Source organism: Centropristis striata, chromosome 2, assembly GCF_030273125.1.
Source record: "Centropristis striata isolate RG_2023a ecotype Rhode Island chromosome 2, C.striata_1.0, whole genome shotgun sequence".
Classification (NCBI taxonomy): domain Eukaryota; kingdom Metazoa; phylum Chordata; class Actinopteri; order Perciformes; family Serranidae; genus Centropristis; species Centropristis striata.
In genome coordinates, this window is record NC_081518.1 from 14,631,014 (window position 1) to 14,652,971 (window position 21,958).

The window sequence follows — 21,958 nt, forward strand, 5'->3', positions numbered from 1 at the left end:
GTTAAATTGTAAAAAAACACATATTTCACTACTGCAGCCACATCTGATAGGTTTTTGCGTGAAGCGATGCTTGCACGGTGTAGAACACCAGTGAGAAACAGGGACAGGTCACCAAGGATGAAGTAACCTATCCATTTTCTGCAAACTCTGTATTTTTAAACCATGGACGTCATTCAAGGGCGTTTGGGACTGAATTCCAGGACAAGTTCAGTCTCCTGTGAGTTACTCGGTGTCTTCCCTCTGTGTGTGTATGTGCATTCCCGTATGCTTGAATTTCCGCACTATCTGGTGAGGTAGGAGAGATGTCACCGCAGACAGAATAAAGGTCAGGGCGTACTCTGGAAGCACTGCACGAAAAACAATGTGTGTGTGTGTGTGCATGTTGTATGCGTGAATGATTAGAAATGGCTGTATTTGGGGCAGTGTGTGGAAGAGGTGTGCATCAGTAGCTTCTAGTACTTCACTGAGAGTACTTCAGCTTTGTTTCTCTTTTTTTAGTCTATATCTTTCTACAACAAGTCACAGCAGCAGTATGTATAGACGGCACACAGACAAATCATTAACATCCCTCATCTTACAGCTACTAACACATCAGAGTTTAAGTCAGCAGAGTTGGACTGTAATTAAGATACTTTCTACTTCTATTTTGTAAAATTTCAGAGGAAAGTAGTCCTTTTTTTCACATAGAAAAAAACTTGTAAAATATGATGTTTTGTTATAAATTAACCTCCTAATCCAGGAAGCCCAGGCCAAGGTTTTTTTTGCATTGCATAATAAATAGATATTTCATCATCATCTGTTCAAAAGATGTGAATGTTATACTGTTTTGAAATCACAGGGTTCAGTTTTCAATTAACCAACTGTATGTTGTCCAAATTATGTCATCCGTATTCAGTCATCAGTATTTTAAGGCATTTTTTTCAAGGAATATCCTAGTAAAGAACATACAGTAAATGAATCAGCTAATTAGTCGATCAATGAATTCTTCCATTGATAGAAAAAGAAATGGCATGCAAAACCATTTGATACACACAGCATCTCAAATATGAGGATTTGCTGCTTTTCTTTTTAATTATTTTAATTATTTCAATTTACTTTGAATAGTTTTGAGGTTTGGAATATTGGGAGGACAAAGTGAACATTGTGAAGATGTTGGGTTGCACTCAGCATTTCTTACTTTTTTCATAATTTTTACAAACCACAGAAATTATAGAATAACCAGCAGATTCATCTTTAATGAAAACAATCATTGGTTGCAGTCAAAGTAGTACAAATTAGTTTTAAAAAATAGCTCCATTGCAACAGTAAAATCTTGCTTTTACATAAATGACGATTAATAATCAAGTAATTATATGAAGTCACACTGCATACTTACACTACTTTTACTTTGAAAAATCTTAGTACATTTTCCTGATTATACATACAAACTATACTTTTAAGTATAATTTTAATTCAGGACTTTTACTTGTATTTTTTTAAAATATTTTTTACAGTCTGGTAGATCTGAATACTTCTTCTACCACTGACTGTCCCTTCAACTTGGTTAATATACATTTGGAAAGATGTAAATAATCCTGGAGATCATTACACAGTCACAATGATTCTCTTGAGCAACACAAAAGAAACGTGGAACATAAGAGTAATGTGAGCCACAATATTTAGTGTTTTTACATTGTATATAGCCACCTGATGGTCTGTGCATTGGAGATATGATGACATGGCAGGTTGTATGTTTGGGTTTACATGGCGTGACGGGTTTCAATCTTTGATATATGAACACATTCGGGCAAAATGCTGCTGATTGTTGGTCTGTGTCTCTGTTTAGGCTTGGCGGAGATATCCTTGCAGACTTTGGATAGCTATAAGAGGGAAATAAAAAAGTTGGGATTTCTGTGCATGATATTATGTTTTATTGTTGCACACTTCTCTATCTCTGTTTTTTTTTTTTTAAATCACTGATCTTCTGTTTGTCATAATGCCCATAGGAACCTCCTCACCCTGAAAAGTGGTTATATTCGGAGATCTTTGTCAAGATTAATTTAGTGTTTTTCCCTCTGAAATATTTCCTCTTTTAGTCTATTTGGACCCAGATTTTGTCCTCATCAGTCGTGGTTTACGTAATCTTTTTATGTAAAGCACTTTGCAAAGTCTTCTATAACATTTATGTTAATATTTATTAACGTCACATCCTTTTAAATTTTCCAGGAAAAACTGTCCCGTGTCCTTTTTATATAGAAATTATAAGACTGATCGAGGATTCCAAGAAAGTAGATTTTCTCAGTTACCCATTCACGCATTAGCAATACAAAGTGATTAAGTGTAAATTACTTCACATAATGCCTTTAAAATGTATACTAATTCACTGTAGCCAGTTCTGCACTGTCATGTGCATAGAAAGTGAAAAATAAGCACATTGTTCGTCTCATGACATTGCATCTGACACACACTGAATAACAAGAAACATGCTGGAAACACGACATGCTTGAATCTAGTTTTCACATTAAAATTGATTTAATAAATATTTCTTTCAGGGCTCGTTCTTTACAGGATATTGTAGTTTCTGTTCCAGGAGGTTAGTCTTTCTTCTGTAGTGCGTTCCACCAGACAGAGACAGAGAGAGAAAGAGACAGAGAGGCGGAGATAGAAATACAGAGAAAGCAAGGATGTTCTGGGACAAACCGATCCACAGTGGCCTAGTTTCCCTCAGCCATGCCAGTGACTCAACTAAAGTCTTCTGCCTGGCTGACTGTGGGCCTGGTCACCATGGATAAGACATGCGGACAGAGCCAGAATACACACGGTTGCAGTTATTTTTTTAAACGGATGAACTGCAATTACATTAACACGTTAAATTAATTTTTATTTGCATGGGGGAGGGAGGGTTTTTCTTTATCTACAGCATTAAAGCAATGTGACCAGGCTGAAATATTGGATCCCCGGAAATCCACATTACATGTTTTATTTAGCCTCTTTAATGTTTCCCCTGCTATTTAGTCGCTATAGAAAGACACCGATACATGTGATGCACATCAGGGAACAAAAGAATGTGATGAGAAAGAGATTTACATAGCAAACTTCAGGTAATGGGGACAGAGTGTGTGTTGGTGAATGTGTGGTAGAAAGCATTGACATTGGAGTAAATGAAGTGCTGTTAACGTGGGGAGTTGTATTAGTGTCTTGACTTCAGTCTGGGCTTAATCACTGACAATGTGTGTGATTCTTACAGCAGCTGTGTACTGAAGTAACGCTTTTTATATATTCATTTATACTGTGGAGGATTAAATACATTCAACTGCCTGCTCTAAATGAGAAAATCTTTTGATTATTTAAAAAAAGTAAGTAGTAATATGAAATCCCTGCTGAGAGATTACAAAAAATACCAACACACGCGGCTCTGAATTCTAGCACATAATCATCACTTTGCCACTTTATCATCATTTGCTTCACGCTGGGCCGAGAACCAAAGGGGGTTTGAAGAGTATGAAATAATGGTGCATCTGATTAGTTCAGCCGGAAAAAAATTTGTTGTGTTGCAGATGCAGGTATCGCCTACATATCCATCTATATATCTTCTGCTGTGTCCTAAATTGCTCACTACCCACTGCATTGTGTGTCTGTTATTTTGTAGTATTGTTTAAATGTCTGGTGAGAATCGTTGTAGTGAACTAAATATACCACAATGCACTAATACATGTGATGTACACTAACTGAGAGCTACCGTAACTACCACCATGCAGGACAACAGGAATGAATAGTGTATAGTTTCCAAAACATGGATGAACTATTGAACTGGATGCCGCGCCGCTTCTCAATCAACTTTCAATCCATGGAGGTTTTATATTCGTAAAATTTGCCTTGAGCGAGGAAAAGCTCTGTAACTTTATCAGAATGCAAAAACTATGAGCCGACCCGAGAACCACTACCTACTGTGGAATTAAACCCGGAAGTTAAAAAACTTTTTGGGCAATGGCACCAGACAAACAGTTCTCACTAGACATAATGGGCATATCCAGTAACCAGATCTTATAATACATTACAATAGGGGTGTTTCCATTACAGCCCAGTACCCGGAATGAGGCGGGTCTCACTTGCCGAAATGCCCCTAATTTAAATGTGAGCCGTCCTGAGCGATCTTTTGACGAGACTTTTTTTTGGCCCTGTCGAAGAGCAGGGCCATTTTTCTCCCCTGAAAAAAGCCTGGTTGCTGATTAGATGGAACGCTAAGCAGGATGTGACGTAGTACTCGACGCTACAACAACACACGCCATTTGTAAAAGCAGGCGAGGTAGCGAGTAGTCGCAAGCGACAATAAACATAAGCCCCTTTCATAGTGTGGTCCTGCAAATCCCGCTATATTGCTGGAAATATATGTGTGAGCTCTTCACCTTAGGGTGTTCATAGTGATCCCGCAAAGGAAATTTTCTGTCCTTTCATAGTGCAGTCCAGCGTCACAGAACGAGGTGCACAGTAGCATGATGCTAATAGGCATAGGCAACAGTTAGCTCTGTAGCGGTACAGTGTGTATGTGCTGCTGCTGCTGCTGCTACAGGAGGTGTTCACTTGGCAATCTCTGTTTACAACAAGCACCGGACACTCTGTGCACAGTTGGCGATACCGGTTAATTCATGATCACCATGTTTATGATCAACGGAGACGCTGTGCATAATTAGCCATGCTGGTTTGTTTATGATCAGCAGCGGACGTTGTGCTTAGTTAGAGATGGCGGCCACAGTTGCTTCTCCCGTGTTTAATCCGTCACGTATGTTTCACGGATCACAGTCGAAACTGTCATTAAGCGATTTAGTGACGACGGAAAACCATTCGTCACCTCTGGAGTCTCGTAAATCCCTCTGGCGCCTTTTTTAGTAGTGGAGACAAGCTGAGTGAGCGGACATTTGAGAGGGCGTGGCCTGAGACTTTCCCAGCGGCCACTCTTCCCCTTAAAGCAGGGATGTCCAAACTATTCCACAAAAGGCCGTGTGGCTGCAGGTTTTTGTTTCAACCAAGCAAAAGCACACAGTTTGACCAATCAACAGTCTGAAGACTGAGATCAGTTGATTAACTGAGTCAAGTCTGGTGTGCTGCTGCTTGGTTGGAACGAAAACCTGCAGCCACACAGCCCTTTGTGGAATAATTTGGACATCCCTGCCTTAAAGGAAACACTGCTATTCTGTCCAAAAGTGTTCATTGATAATTTAGTCCTCTATGTACAACCGCTAATATATGAGTTGTTACTAGTGAATGATTTGAATGATGTTGTGCTCAATAGAAGTGGTCTATCCCAGCATGCAATCTGCTAAAGGCACTGAACCACCGCGGACATTCATGTGGCAGATACTTTATTTTAAAGGGAACTATGACGAAAACGCACCATGCACCAGTAAAGTGTGTCTCGCTGCAACAATTACGCAAAAAATGGCAGTTACAAAAAGTTTGACCCAGTTTTGACCCAACCTAGTGAGTAAAATTAGCCCTATTGCTGGGTTTAATCCTTACACTGGGCTTCTGCAGCGTTTTCATATGTTTCTGATGGGAAGGAATTCTTCGTAACATAGGACGACATATTACAGGAGTCACAGTATTCTGACTGGCTGCAGGTTTTCTCTGGCTGCTTGGCATTAAATTAGGTCCAAGGCAACAGTGTATGGTTAACTTGCTTACTTTTAGTCTTTTTCTACTTCAAGGTGTGCCCTGCAGGTTCTCTTAAAATACCTGGCAGTTTGTTGCTTATTGTGACAATACATATACTAAACTTCATCCTGAGACAAACTCATAATCATATTTGTGTGCTTCTTTTGGTCTTAAACACAAATATGTAGATATTTATTTTTGCCATGTCATGATTTCTATATATCATTATTGTTGTCCTGTGAAAACCATGTAGAAGAAATGCAGCCCTATTTTAAGCATTTTTCCAATAATCCAGTGTGTTATTAAGTTGTTTTGTATTTATCTTGAGAATAGGGCAATTTTCTCAACCAATAATGGAACAGTTCAACTTTAGAATCAGCAAATTTGGTGATGCATGGTTTTAATTGGCCAGCAATAGTGTAGTGTTTTATTCTGGCATATTTTTTTGTCATTTTGTTTTCAAAAAGTAATCTAAAACATGTGGACATAATTCAAAGTTTGTTGAATTTGGTCTGACTATTTTGGCGAGGTGTGTGCCAGGCTGGTCATTGATTGGCTGCAGGTTTGAAACCCCATTGTTATCGATGGCTTCGGTGCAGCAAATGTAAGTGGCCGCACATGAAAGTGAATTATTCTCTTTGATGTAACACACAGCATGGGCAGCTAGCAGTACTATCTGAGTGGCTCAGCGTGCGGCGAGGCTGATGTGTCACTCAGTGCCATTTAGCCCATCACTTAGCTCAGTGTGTGTGAGAGTTAGTGCGACTGTCTGTCTGTCTGTCTGGTACATAGTGTGCATCCAGACCTGTGGCTGGGGCTGCTCCCCTCTAATCAGACCTAATGAAGAACATTGATTCATCTCCATTTGATTCACACTTTTAGACAGGAACACATATACTCGCACACAAACACTTTGACTTCTTCTGTGGAAGAAATGCTGATCTCGTCCGACGTTGCTGTAGTGTCATCAGCTCCGCATATAATACTTCACTTAACCACATGTGGAGAAGTTTTAAGGAGGGACAAACTGAAGGAGAGTGGGAGGTGGAGAGAGAGAGGGAGCATGTTCACCGGAGAGAGCTGTTTGAAAAGCGAGGGATCTGGAGATTGTTAGCGAACAGCCCTGTACGCTTTCCTAAGAAGCGTGAGCAGGGCCAGGCATCCCAAGATTCCCTGCATCCTGGTCCCAGCTCTGGAGTGGAGGAAGCTGTTTACTCTTTCTATCTCTCACTGCTGACGTCGGCGCACCGAACAATGTCATCCAATTTCCTGTTTTTCACTTTAGTGGAAAGCCACTCTCCCAGTGCTCTCCCAGTGTGTATGGTTTAGTGTGTGTGTGTGTGTGTGTGTGTGTGTGTGTGTGTGTGTGTGTGTGTGAGAGAGGGAGAAAAGCTGTGGGCTGGAGGAGGAGGAGGAGGAGGAGGAGGAGGAGGAGGAGGAGGAGGAGGAGGAGGAGGAGGAGGAGGAGGAGGAGGAGGAGGAGGAGGAGGAGGAGGAGGAGGAGGAGGAGGAGGAGGAGGAGGAGGAGGAGGAGGAGGAGGAGGAGGAGGAGGAGGAGGAGGAGGAGGAGGAGGAGGAGGAGGAGGAGGAGGAGATCATCTATAGGGCCGGATACACTGGGAGCAGGATATAGGGTCAGAGGCAACTCCGCTATGTAAATACATTAGGTGTATTGAATGAGAGGCTGCAGACTGTCCTGAATGCTGCTGGAGATGACTGAAGACACCCCGATGTGTTCACGCTGGTGTGATATCACATGACATCAGAGTCGGAGATTCACTTCTGGGGTTATTTTATCAAATCACACACAAGCTTTTTATTTTAAACTCAAAGCTCTAACTTGCCCCAGGGCCCCTCAGACCCTTAGTGGGCCCAAAGTCTCCAGGTCCACCGTGAAGCAATTGGCTTTCTGTAATTAGGTTTAGGGATTTAGTTGTTCACCGGATCGGTATCAGCACAAATCCTGACCTTATTAAACGAATCACGTTTCGGGAGAGATGTGACCGGTCCAACCTTGCATGTACAGTTTCTTTGTCAATATCATTATGAAATTCAAGGTGTCTGCTGTCAGCTACACTGAGTCACTGTGGACTCAGTATTTAGTACCACAGCATCTCTTAGATCAAATTATTCCAATAAGTTCCTCACAGATTAAGTTTGGGTGATGTTATTGGCATATGACGATGTCCGCAGTGAAATATCACGATGGATGGTGGGTCTTTTTATAGGCTACATCTAGCAACATCCTGTAAGTTTAAGTGATCAAACTGATTAATTTAAAATTGAAATTAATTAATTAATATTCAGGCATCCTGCTGCCTGTGCACTTATTATCGCAATACCATGCTGCTTGACTGAGTGCGGACTGGGGCTGTGCGACTCATCAGAACAGATCAAATCATATATACAGAGATGATAATAGAGGCATATGATCACATCTTTTACTTTGAATTTATTTTACAATTGGTTGTGGGGAGGAAAAAGAGACAGACCTAGTGTCCCCTTTCTGTTGAGCTTCCAAAATCAATCTGTGTCTTGTACTTCAGACAAGTCATTAGCGCCACCGCTAACCCGTGACCTGCTGTTGTTTGGATGTTGGGCCTTTGTCGAACAACTGTGACTGGCATAAGGCGTGTTTCCACTGAGCTTTTTGGAAAGCGGCGGAGTGTTTTGGCTCTGCCCACTAGTTAGTTCCCCTCAGCCTCTGTTCCCATACAGGTATTTTTGTAGCAGCTAACCAACGGAGTCTGATTGTGACTTAAATAGCTCTGCGACACTTACGTGATTATTCAGCGTCAATTTTGAACGTGACGTCAGTGACTCGACAATGACAACAGACCAACACGGCAAGTCCAAACTCGGACCAAACTTCTTTTTCCTTTTGTCCATCGTCTTCTCTTTGTTGGTTTCTTGTTCTCGCTTTCTCTTGCCTCAGTCTGCTCTGCTAATTTCTTTCAAAAATGCCGCTGTTATGTTGTGGTTGTGTCAAGTTCTACACAGATCAAATCCCGCCTCAACCATATCCATTCAGCGTCGACTAGTTAGTAGCGGCTCAGAAAAGTACCTACCCGAGGCAGGTACTTTCTGAGCCACTACCTGAGCCGCTAACCAGTGAAGTTGGACACGCGCCTTTACAGATTTCAAGTTTGAGAAAATGAGACCACTGGCATGCTTCTGCTCGGTGTACGATGTGTTGTTGATTTATTGATTTTGGAGATAATAGGTTTGATTGCTGCACCCTAAACAGGATTAACTGGAAGTTTGTTTGGTAATACTGTGTACTCTGTAAAGCAAAATAAAAAATTAAATGATAAAAGCTCTAAAGGAAAGGTTCACTTACGTATTCATGCACATTAATTGCGATTATTTTGGACTGATGTCGAAATTGTGATTTGATTCACAATATTTTAGAGAATAATCATTTTTGCAACAAATTCTCATTTGCATTGAATAATATATTATCATGATCATGGTTTGATTACGTCTGTTGATTAGAATTTGTAGTCCAACTCTGGTGATTTTGGAGGATGTCGTTTGTGGTGCTTTTGAACTGTATTACGTTTTACTGGGAGTAGTTCTTCTTATTTACTCTACTCTCTTGATAATGAGTTGGACATCATAAAGGCTTACGGCTCATATTTGTCCAGAGCGGTAATTTGACCCTGGAAAATAGGATTTTTAACACTATGGATGCAGTGGGTTTGGGCAATAAACTGGTGTCTCGATATACTAGTTATAACAATAATAACAACTGTGACATCTAAAAAATTAAACATTGTTATGTTAGTAAATAATCCAACGTCTCTGAAATAATTTATTTCTTTCCATTCTCACTTTCCATCTCAGTATACTTATATTTTGAGTGTAAATAATTTGCTTAAAAAAAGAAGACAAATGCATGATAAAGTTAAAGATTCATTTTAAAGATGGCATTATTTTATTTTATATTACTTTTATATTTAGATATTACAATGATATTGTCATCATGAGCCTGTTCCGCCACAAAACTGTACAATTCACTGTCAGTTAACAGTGATATTGATTTATCAGCCAGCTTAACGAGGAAACTAAGAGTCAAGACAAACTACAGGGACAAGAATGCATTTCATTGAACTCAGACCGGCACAACTGCATCTGCACCGTGCCCTGCAGCTCAACAAACTCTTCTGATTAACAAGTGGTCCTGTGCAGAGAGAGAGAGAGCGAGAGCAAGAGATCTTAGTGTGACTGGCACAACGCAGCAGCAGCATATAGCAGCAAGAGGGCGGGACGAGGATTACGTAGGCATACACACCACGTCTGTACTCCTCGCCTGCCTGGCCTACATGCTCACTCACTTCCCCTGCTTTGTTTGCCTCTGGTTGAGTGCCAGCATGATGTTTGCGGGATGCAAATGCTTGGCTGAGTGATTCATTGCAGTGTGTGTGTGTGTGTGTGTGTGTGCACTGTATGTTGCCCCGAAGAGGCTGGCAGACTGGTTCAGCTGTGTGTGTGTGTGTGTGTGTGTGTGTGGCAGGCAGGCTATTCTAGTTACACAACCTCGGCTGCAGTTGCATTGGTTGTGTCAGTGTCAGTTAGAGAGGGAAGTCGCCCTGGATGGAGACAGACCGCTGCACGCAGCTATAGCTCGGCCTCAGCTAGCTGGAGGCTCTGTGGCCAAACTCCATACGTCAAGACCTCGACCTCAGACTGGCTCACCAACAAACGGCATCGCAGTGGAAACACGACTTACTACGTGTGGTGTGTTTTTTTTTGTGTGCAACCACTATCTATCACTACATTTTCCCGGCAGTAGCCTATAGAAGAGTTTTGTTTCACCTCCGCGGTAAAATGAATAAGTGGTTTGAATCTGTAATCAGAAGCAATAAAGCTGAGGAGTGAGTTATTTGTTCTGACACACATGGTCAGAGTCATTGAAATCACATCTGACAACAGGAAAACTAGGTCTTGTTTGGTCAAACCCTCTTGGAAAAGCATGTGGCATTTCCATATGTTAGTCCCTATTGTATAAGCATGCACACACACACTAACACTAACACATGCATACTGTCTCTGCAGTGCACATGAGCCTGTCATGCGACCAGGTCCTCGTGTCTGTGAAAGATCAGATGATCACAGAGCGTCAGCTTGTAGCTATCCTGATGCCATACTCCTTATTTGCGGACATCGACAACAAACGGCCTAGTGTCATGATGACGTCAATTTGGCTACAACCGAGGGCTAATCAGCTTTTTTTCCCCTCTCCCTCCTTTGTTGTTTCAATGGAGCTTTCAAAAAGGCTTACAATTTAGCAAGAAGTGATTTACTGCTGCCCGGCACGCTCTAAAATTCCTCTCTGTATTCCTCCTCACATGTGTAGATTGTTTACGGAGAAGAGGAATTCTAGAGGGATAGCGGTCCGCAAGGGGCTTGGTTGCTATGGTTTCTAACCCCTGAGCTGGGTTCCATTTAGCAGGAAGGAAGCTAAATTATTTGCAGACAGAAAAGAGTACGCTCGTGTAGGGACAGTGTAATAAGTTGAAAACCTGTCTTTTTTTTATTTATTTATTTTTTTGTTTTTTTTCATAGCTCTAATATACAGTTGGATGAGAAATCAGGAGGTTAAATTATAAGCTGTTTGTGTTGATTGAGTCAGTAGTTTCAGAAGTATTTAATATCCCTTCCTTAATTACAATCAATGATACTGCAGTGTAAAAACATTGAAAAATTGAAAAAACAACCCAAACCTGTTAAACCAATGTTAAATTGCCCATTTCATGATGTGTTTTGTATTGATTATATAATTTGATTATTTTTGCATTACTGTGTAAGCAGCATTTTACTGTTATAACAGGTGGAGGTGCAGCCAGTTTTAATTACTTTATTTACACTGCAAAAGTACATAATGGCTGACCCAATACATGTGTGACTGAGAGTGATGTAAGAACTTGAAGTATTAAGATCCTGTACATAAGTAGCATTAATGTACTATAGTAAATACCCTATTATAAGTAAAAGTTTTGCATCATGCAAAATGTACGTGTAAGATGTAAACGTGAAAAATGTGACTGTTGAAGTAAAAATGACCCTTTGTGAGTTTGATACTATATAATGTTATTAATAGTTTTAATGTAGGAATACATAAGCAGAGTTTTACTGTTGTAACACGTGAAGGTGCAGCTATTTAATGACTTAATTTACTGTGCAAATGACCCAATCTTATAAATACATTTGGGGCTATAATTGAGAGTGATGTAAGCAGTATTATAATCATGTACATAAGTAAAAGTAGCAATATTGTAGTATAAAAATACTCTATTATAAGTAAAGGTCTTGCATAATGGGAAATATACTTAAAGTGTAGAAGTAAAGTAATTCTGATGCAGAAAAATGACCAATTTGAGTGTGATACTGTATAATGTTATTAATCATTTTAATGTAATAATATATAAGCAGTTTTTTACTGTTGTAACAGGTGAAAGTGCAGCTATTTAATCACTGTATTTACTGTGCACAAGAACCAATCTGATAAATACATTGCCTATAATTGTGAGTGATGTGAGAAGTATTTAGGTCATGTACTAAAGTACAAAGAGCAATATTGTACTTAATAAAAAAAACAATTTTAGAAGTAGAAGGCCTCCATCAAAAATGCCACTGAAATGAAAGTGCAAACTTAAACCATGAAAGTATTTCTGATGCAGAGAAAAGGCCCTTTAGAGTGTCATACCACACAGTCACCCATAAAGTTGGAATCATTTAGTTTTCAGACACAATCTTCTGTTAATTGTGGTTTCATTTTCATTGTGATATGTTTGGAAGAGATTGATTAATAACATTTTGAGAAGACGTAAACTTTATCACTTTAATCTTTTCATGGAAAACTTTATGAGCGACCGCTTATATCATCCTGTGTTTGTTCTATATTGTGTAAGAAGCATTTTACCAGTATAGTTGGTTGAGGTGTAACTGATTCCCATTTTGTATTTAAAAAAGTAAAATATCTTGTAAAGTAACTAGTAACTAAGGCTGTCAAATAAATGGTTAGGAGAATTTCCCCCTGAGCCTTCGTGGAGTATAAAGAAGTTTTAAATGGAAATGCATACTTTCCTCAAAACTGACAGAGCAATTTATCCTAAACATAACTATTAGTGAGCACTATGTAGGATAACATACTGTACATCTGTCTGTTGGTGAATAAATACATATGTGTTCATTAATAACCCACAAGACCTCTTAAAATGCGATTTCTTAATAGGTTATTGAACATGGTTTATAGTTATTTCTGCATATTTTCACCTTCATCAAAGCTCATTTTGTTGCATTGGGTTTTTATACATTCAGATACTGGTTGATTTTTCTAATATTATTATTACACATACTGCAGAGGGTTCTGTGGGACCCGAAACAATGATGAAGTAAAGCCAATGCCAACAAAACACAAATATGAAATAAGAAAATATCTCATTTCTGAAATGATCTTTTGTCTAATCTTTGTATTCTTCTTGTTATCTTTCAGACCACATTAACAGAGGTGCAATTTGGACCAATGAAGTTATTTAAAGACCCACTTCAGGTATCGTAAAACAATGCCAAACATCTGAATGATTGATGCTTATGTGCCTGAATGCATTAAGGCTTTCCACGGAACAACAGAAGTGCTCCAGTGAAATGTTTATGTTCATATCATTTAGGGGCTTTTAGCTGAGCTGTGGAGCTAAACTTGGTGTGACTGTCAATATTTGGTGGCATTTTTCTAGGATTAGCATTTTAAAACGTCTCCTACTATTGTTTGCAGTTAAAACTAATCTTGAATTTCTCAAAGATACCACACCTCATTAAGAGATTAAAGAAAAAGAAAAAGTCCCCATGCAAACATTCAAAGAGGAGGAAGAAAAAAAACTGTTAATGGGCGTATTGTGTGCAATGCAGCCTTGGGTTGTCAAGGCAACAAGGCCAAACATTTATGACCAAGAACATACCATAATGAACAATGCACGTTATGGAAGAACTGCACAGAGGATCCATGGACCAGTTCCATCACTGCGAATAGGACATTCTCTGACGTTCAATGGTTCATTATACAGTTTGGTGCTGTGCTTGTTCCTTTGGCATGAGTTGCTGCTTGTTGTGTGAAAGCTTGTAGTATATAAAAGTCTGCTTTTCAGGAATTTTAAATATGTTTTGACATTTTTGACAATTATTCGCCAGTTATTTTGATGATTAATTGCTTGATTCATTTTTCAAGCCAAAGTGCCAAACAGTTGCTGGTTCCAGCTGCACATATGTGTTGCTTCTGTGTCAGATACTGTAGTCCAAGCAACATTACGTGATTTAGCATGCCTACAGTTCAGAGTGCAATTCACCTCCACACCGCAGTCATAAAAATGGACAGCTTTACACATGCCAAATATAAAACAAGTGCAACAACACAAGACATATTGAGCCAGCTAATATTACTAGTTCAACAGCAAGAAGAGCAGCTTGGCGTTCTTCTGGGTTTTTATTTCATGAAGCTCTCACCAATGACTAAAAGCCAATCAAAATGTACTCTTGTTCAGCAACCTCTTGCTCAGTTAGTCTCTCCTTTTGTCTTTTTCTCCATCAACATACTCTTCAGTCTCTTTGCTTCTGCCATGATGACTGTAGAGTGGAGGTGGGAATCAGCAGAGGCCCCACAATACAATGTTTTCCTGATACTTGAATCACAATACGATATATATATATATCTATCTCTATATATATATTATTATTTTCAGCATTGTGCGATAATATATATTGCGATTTAACTGTTTAACCACATTTTGTGTCCACAAAATTAAATTCAATCAATTATTGTTTTGTCAAATAAGAGAAAATTCTCAGTCTTTTCATCTCACTTCAGTCTTTTTATTTCTCCACAATGAGAGTCAAACCCACAGACTGACCAACAAAGTATTTAGTCAACTGAACTTAACTGATATCAAACATGTATGGACGACAACAACTGTAGCGTTTTCTCAAACTTTCCTCAACTTTAAGCTTCACTGCTCTTTTTTTTACATAACTTAGGCAGCGTTATTTCGATAACTTCCCAACACGACATGGTGCCTATAGATTCTTTAGATCTTCTAGTTTCATATGATACCAGTATCTCCAGTATATTCCATGAATTGATATAATATCGCCACGCAAAATATCCCAATACTATGCTGTATTGATTTTTTCCCCCACCTCTACTGTTGAGGCTTCTGAACTTGGTCCCATTTCCCACTCACCTGGCTCTGGTTCAGGCACAACATTGGTGATGCTCCCCACCCCAAGTCTGAAAACCTCCTCTTCCTCGGGGTCCAAAGCTTCTGTGCTAGTCTTGTAAACACCAACACTCCTTCAGTGCTCTGAGCAGTCCTGGCAGCACAACTGAGCCAGCTGATCGCAGCGACAGTTAAGTTAGCTTTACTTTAGCAGCAAGTAAAGCTTTTTGTCCATCAGGAACTAAAACATGCATAGTGTCTCTCCAGTGCACATGAGCAGAGAGCAGCTGACAGACATCAGAGGGAAAACTAGAATTTTCTCCATAAAATATGATCCAGTTTCACCAAAACCAGTGACATAGCTGGTGATGCGTCAGTGCTGTCAATACTTTAACTGAATACTTGAGAAATTTAAAGGCGTCATCTTTGGTTCTTTTTTTCCACATTTCTTTTCATTTAATACACAAAATGATCAGTAATAAAAAAATTAAATGTTAGTTGCAGCCCCGTGCTGCGCAAAGCTCCGTTAAGTGATATTTATTTAAATAAAACCGCTAAATATAGTACAGCAATGAAGTTATGAAGTCAGTGAGAGTTAAATAAAAGAAATCGTCCTGTAATTTAATGCCACAGGCTTTATTGTCTGATGCGCTCCAGTGTGACCACAGTAGGAAAACGAGGTAGAGAGATATCCCCTTCCTGTTTTTGTCACTCACAGCTGATCCTGTCATGCCCTCCTGCTCTCTACTCCTCCTCTTTTCTCGCGGCCCACAGGATCTGGCCGGGCCCTCTCTATTTTCAACAATCATGTTTTCTAGACAGAGCGCTCGGACCCTGCCAAAACGCTCGCAACCCCCTTCAAACTACTTTTTTCCCTCTTTCTGTCTTTGTCTCTCTGCTACCTTCTCTGCCTTTTCCATCTGTGTCTTTGGAGCACAAGCAGAGTGTCCTCACTTAAAAAAACATTTTTGCTTGAATGTGCTTTGGGATTTTTTTATCTGTAGCGACTGGGTGTGTTATTACTGAGCGAGACCTATCTGTCTAGTCTGAGCACAGGCATCTGAGGAGACCTTATCTCAGCCTATATTACCCCGTTCCTCCACCTCTGAGGGAATGTTGACTTTTCTACCAACATCCCAATGTGGAATTCTGATCTAATTCCCTGTGCGTACCGAACATAGCTGCAGGACTCAGTGGTGATGTATTTATGACCCGGACACTTATTGCTGCTTGTAGGGAAAATGTTCATATGTGGAATATGGTTTGCATTAGCAACACCCCTCACAGGCGTACGGCTTTCTGCTTCGGGCCTGCGTGCTTAAATAAAGCCATGATCATCAGAAAGAATCAAAAAGACACATGGCAGAACAACCAATCCTCTGTCCCCTTATTGTGTGGAGGACAGTCCCTCTAGTTTTCCCAACAAAGTCAGGTCTTTGTGCCCTAACTCGATTTTACAGGTGTGATGCAAACTTAAAACTGCAGAACAAACTTTCCCTTCTTTATGTTCATCCTGCTCCCTGCCAACAGTTGGAGATGACGTCTGTTTGAGAGAGTGACTCATGAATCTACTCTTAGTGCAGCACTGCTCTTGGAGGCGGGCCTAAATCTCTAGTCCAGTATTTACGCAAGTAAGGGGTTATATGAAAGTATGCTGGCAGAGCGAGAGCATGCTCTCAATGGCTGGTTTGACGGTAGCAGCAGCACTTTCTGCCACAGCCTTGGCAGACCGGTGGGAGGGGCTGCAGCCAGTCAAGGCCACCTCGACTAATTGTGTCATAGATCACGGCAGCGGACAATAAAGTCTCTGACGCACCCGAGTACGAGCTGAGCCTGATCAATCAGGGCCTGTCCGCTGGAGGCCTGAGGTCACAGTCAAGCCCACACTGCAGGCTGATTAGGACGACAGGCGCAAATGAGCATGAACGCACCAGTGATGACATGACAACTTGGAGCTGTTGATACACTGAGGCATCAAAACCACATTTTACTGTTGGCCTCCGTCCTTTTGTGTCTTTCTGGGCTAATTCTATAGCGCAGGGTGGAGGCGGATCGGCTGTGATTAGTTATGTGACCTGTAGCTCTCTAATATTTCATAATAAATTATATTTCCAACTCACTTTTAATACTGTAGCTTCTGTATTACTCTGACAAACCAAACAGAGACAATATTTCCATACATGTAGCATTTCCGTATCAGTTAGACGTACTAGATACTAACAATATTTTTTTGAAAATGATCTTAATGTTTAAACTGTTTATGAAAAACTAAAAGGGCATTAGGAGAGTGCAGACATCTATACCAAAGCATGCCACAGTAATAACAATCCAGCTTGAGGTGACGTTAATGTGAATTTTTCCAGTCGGGAACTATTTTTTCCAATTATTCCAAAACTACATGAATGCAGCACAAATTCCAAATCTTGCCGTGTGAATAAAGTGAAAAAATTATTTTGTGCATCTGCCTCGTGATTTTGATCCACTCCAAAATTGAACGGGTTATTCCTTGGCCAGTGCTACACTCTTCTACCAAGTTTCTTGCAAATCTGGCAAGTACTTTTTCCTCCTTATCTTGCTAACTGCTCCAAAAATAAATTGGTCCAATTTCCTAAAACTGTGGTGATCTGGCAGTTTTCTCTATTTCTGTATCAGTGTGAATTAAACGTCCTGGGAAAATGGACTGTTGATTGGGTTTAAACAAACAATTTCCAGAGGTCACAAGAGGAAATGGTGCCATTTTTCTTTATTTTATAAATTAGATTAATTAAAAAAGAAAGCTGCAACCTTCTGTTTCCCAAGCAATCTTGAGAACCTTTAGTTGTACGAATGGCAATGTATAAAGTCAGTAAAGATGAAGTCTGAACTACTTTGTCTTTGGAAATTTGGTTAAAAAATTCACTCATCCTTTAAAGCGCGTTTTCATACCTGTTTGTATACACCTGTGATGTTTGCTTTCAAGCCTTACCCTCTTTCCTCCAGTGGTTTTTTATCCACTCTTCTTTTATGCCTTTGAATATTTACTGTCCCTGTGTATAATTGCTCTTTACAAAGCCCTCTGTAACTCTACTTTCAGACAACTTATACATGTCTGGTGGAAATAGTATGACATTCAAGAGGTCATGCTCAGAAGACAGATAAGTCAGTCAGATTACTCATCTGATTATACGTCATCTCTCTCTCTTCCTCTCTCCTCTCTCTCTCTCTCATCTCTCTCTCTCTCTCTCTCTCTCTCTTCTCTTCTCTCTCTCTCTCTTCTCTCTCCTCTCTCTCTCTCTCTCTCTCTCTCTCTCTCTCTCTCTCTCTCTCTCTCTCTCTCTCTCCTCTCTCTCTCTCTCTCTCTCTCTCTCCTCTCTCTCTCTCTTTGCAGGTACTTTTAGTTTTTTGCCAAAGAGGACAGTCAGAGTAATGGCTTCTGCTGGGCATGTGAGAAGGCCAACTTCAGGTGCAGCATGGCACGAACACCCGAGTCGGCTCTTGAGTGCTTCTTGGAGAAGCATCATGACCTCGTCATCATTGACCACAGACATTCCAGACACTTTGATGCTGAAGCACTATGCCGGTACGCCACTTCACTTCTCTTCATCGATGTAGCTTCTTCACGTTTGCATTTCTACAGTGATGCCCTGCAGTGGTCCCCATCTGGTTTTCTGTTCCTCTACTGCCCTGTCTGCTGTTCCACTTCAACAATTATTCCACTTTAAGACTATTATTTACACAAGTGGATATTGTTTAAAATATTTTTTCATACAATTGAATTGTCAGTGTGAAACTGCTGGTTGGTATGGTCAAGTTTCTCTCACTGGAGAGGGTTGAAGCAGGATGATTTATCATTACTTTTAGTGAACTATTTCAACCATTTGGCATTACTTTTAGTGAACTATTTTAACAATCTATCATAAATCTTAGAAAACTATTTTAACCATGTATCCGTTAGTTTTTAGCTTTTTTTTATACATATATCATCACTAACCATTTGAACCATTTTCCCACCACATTTAGCAAACTATTTTACCCATTTAGTTATTAGTTTAAGTCAATTAATTTAACCATTTATCCATTACCTTTAGCCAACTATTACAACCATGACATAACATTTTCCATTACTTTTTCATCTAATTATCCAACTTTAATGGATACTATTAAAGCATCCATTAACTATTACTATTTTATCCATTTATCCAACCATTTATAGCAAACCATTTTTCCTTTTAGACTTTTTTTTTCATCACACTCTCAGTTGTAACATCTTGTGTTATGTCCAAAACATTTTTTTTAAATGATTGAGCTACTCCACAGTCTTTCTTTCTTCCCCCTGGCAACTGAAGAAGTGTCTCTGGTTGGGGATCAATAATGGAGTGGACACAGTTGAATTAAATTCTCTTAGTGACTCCAAGGCCAATTACATAATCCAGACCAGATGATCTTGATAGGACCAACTGTAGCGCTCATGTGTTACAGTATGTGTGGTTGGGACTCTGTGTCGGGGTAAATGGCCGGCTCATTTCGGGCTTTCTAGCTTGTATTGCATGCTACCTAGTGGAGTCATGTCGATGAGAAATGAGTGGTGCCTGCCCATACCACCCTCTATCTTTAGCCTCTGCCCAAACCAAAAACACATTTACAAAACATTCATTTGCCCTGCCCAGCGTGTATGTTAACCCCATTCATTTTGGCCAATCCATATGTTCAGTGTACACGCACAGGCTCCGATGGGGAACTAAAGGGCCTTTATGACCGCTGGCTGGGGAAAACCACAGGCGGATGAGTGGCCCTGTACACTGCATTCTTTCAGAGACCTAGGCCTGCTCACAGAGCTCCACCACTGGGCTCTGCCTGCCTGGGAGAATCGGAGCGTGAAAAACTGAAAAATACATTGATTTGATGCCATGGGCTTTTCCACCACCCAGCTCCCTGGCTAAAAGGCTCCCTCTGTTTACATTCAGGTCAATTAGAGCGGTCAACTCTTCAGAAAACACTGTGATAGTCCGCCGTTGTGAAAAGGTACGTACAACTCGCTGACCCCCCCCCTCCCTTCCTTGCCCTTTCTTGTCCTTCTCTCCCTCACTGTCTTTGTAAGTATTCTTAGGATTATTTCCAGAATTAAGATGTCTTGAGGTCTGTAGGCCATCTGGAGCAAACCTCTGATGTTCTCTAAACAAGCATTTGTCACAGCGGTGTTTGGGTGCTAACATGTGTTCTCTTTTAAGGCCAGACAGAGAGGAAGCCCTCTGTGATGCCCCTGATCAATGCCGGCTTTAATAGGGTGAGCGACGTGTGTGTGTGTGTGTGTGTGTGTGTGTGTGTGTGTGTGTGTGCGTGTGTGTGTGTGTGTGTGTCTTCTGCTGCCTGTATTTGTATTATTCTTTCGATGTGCTTTTTATATATCCCTACTGTCAACACTCACTGTCAACACTCATTGTAAATCCTTTTTGTTTGCTCAGGAGATGTGTGCATTGAGTTCCCTGTACCTGAATCTGTGCTACTCACGGCATCAGCGGCACTATAATATCTGTAATGGATACACTGATATGAAAATGTAATCATTTGAGTTGGTTTTGATGGATCTGTGTTGCTTGGTGTGGCCTTCTGACCCTCAGAGATATGTGGAGAATGCCAATATGATGGCCTGCTATAACGAGCTGCTACAGTTGGAGCATGGAGAGGTGCGGGCGCAGTTCAAACTGAGGTGAGTTGTGTACTTTGTACTGTACGCTGTTGTAGTTACATTTTACATTAGTTGCATACAGTATTACCCTGAGGTGGGACCAAGTTATTGTTTAGTCCCCAGTGCTAGTATTTGAGTCATAATAAACTTTTTATGGAGCAATAATATTTTGAATTTACAAAAAAATAACACTATTTAAAATATATCTCTTGCAACTTGATTGGGTGCTGTCGGATTGGTTCAAATCTGGGGAATTAAGTCTCGATCTGCTGCAATTTAATATGAAAAAGAAAAAAATGAAGATGAATTGATTTGGGGCAGACCTTTTATTTTACTTTTTTTTTTTTATGTTTTGAGCTTGGGGGAAGGTATCAAGTAATTTTTCTTTTAAAAGGCTCAAGTCCAAGTCAAGTCCTATTTTGTCAAGTCAAGTCTAAAGTAATAAAATTTGTGACTCCAATTTCCATACTTGTGAACTCTTCCTTTTTAACGTATAAATGTATATAAATAGATGCTTGTTGCCCATGTTGACAATGATTCAAACACTGTTGTCTCTCTGCCTGTACAAGGGCTGGGAATGCTATTTTCACAGCTCTAGAACAAAGCCAAGAGGCCATAGAGATCACCTCTGAAGATCAATTAATTCAGGTGGGTTTACTTTAATAAACTTTAATACTTCCAGTTGCTTTATTGTGATGAACAGGTCATCTCTCTGTCCTCCCCCTCCTCTTTCTCTCTCTGCTGTTTTAGTGTCTGTTCATGCCTTGTGATCCCTGATCTGAGCAGTGATAAATGCAGTCTCTGTCCTTTTGAATCTCTTGTAAACATCAAAGCACCGTAGCCTGTTGTCACGTCATGTTTCCACGTAAATAGATGTTGTTGAGCACTGTGAAATAAGCAGTGAATGGATTTTGATTGTCAGTATGTCATAATCTGTGTCTGAACTCATTGTGGATTGTATAAGGTCATCTCAGATCAACACTGTTGTTGCCTCTCCTCCACAGTACGTGAACCCTGCCTACGAGTCCATTATGGGCTATCAACAAGGCGAGCTAATAGGGAAGGAAATAATAGAAGTGCCTAAAAGTGAGAAGAATAAGCCTGATCTCCTTGAAACAATAAATTCCTGCATACGGAAAGGAAAGGTAATGTGCATTCATGAAATCACCTACAGTATACATTTTCAGGGCGTTTTACTCAATCATGATCTTAATCTCATCGGGAATCAACGATCACAAACAAGAAGGTAATAATTTAGTAAATTATCACCTTCTTGTGATGTTGATACTCTTAGTTTTGACTATCGCCTCACAATCGGATCACTCTAAGCACTGCTCCTGCCTTTGTGTGTGTGCATGCATGAGTGCTCATGCATCCATGTGTGCTGTAAGTCTGCACCACTGGCCATCCAGCAGCTCTGTTTCATGTGCATAAGAACAGCGGTTGATGG

General features: G+C 40.2%; 1 protein-coding gene across 2 annotated transcripts in view; it reads left to right on the forward strand.

Annotated features, from left to right (window-relative positions):
• Positions 1–21,958, forward strand: part of pde8a (phosphodiesterase 8A) — a 54,776-nt gene that overhangs the window by 14,787 nt on the left and 18,031 nt on the right. The window contains exons 2-9 of one of the 2 annotated variants that reach the window (XM_059349143.1): positions 13,130–13,186; positions 13,729–13,737; positions 18,221–18,402; positions 19,787–19,844; positions 20,062–20,106; positions 20,441–20,529; positions 21,078–21,156; positions 21,513–21,653. In XM_059349143.1, the coding sequence (XP_059205126.1) occupies positions 13,130–13,186; positions 13,729–13,737; positions 18,221–18,402; positions 19,787–19,844; positions 20,062–20,106; positions 20,441–20,529; positions 21,078–21,156; positions 21,513–21,653 (660 nt within the window). Of the gene's footprint in view, positions 1–13,129; positions 13,187–13,728; positions 13,738–18,214; positions 18,403–19,786; positions 19,845–20,050; positions 20,107–20,440; positions 20,530–21,077; positions 21,157–21,512; positions 21,654–21,958 lie in introns of those variants that run through there. The other variant, XM_059349137.1, reaches the window with a different exon arrangement.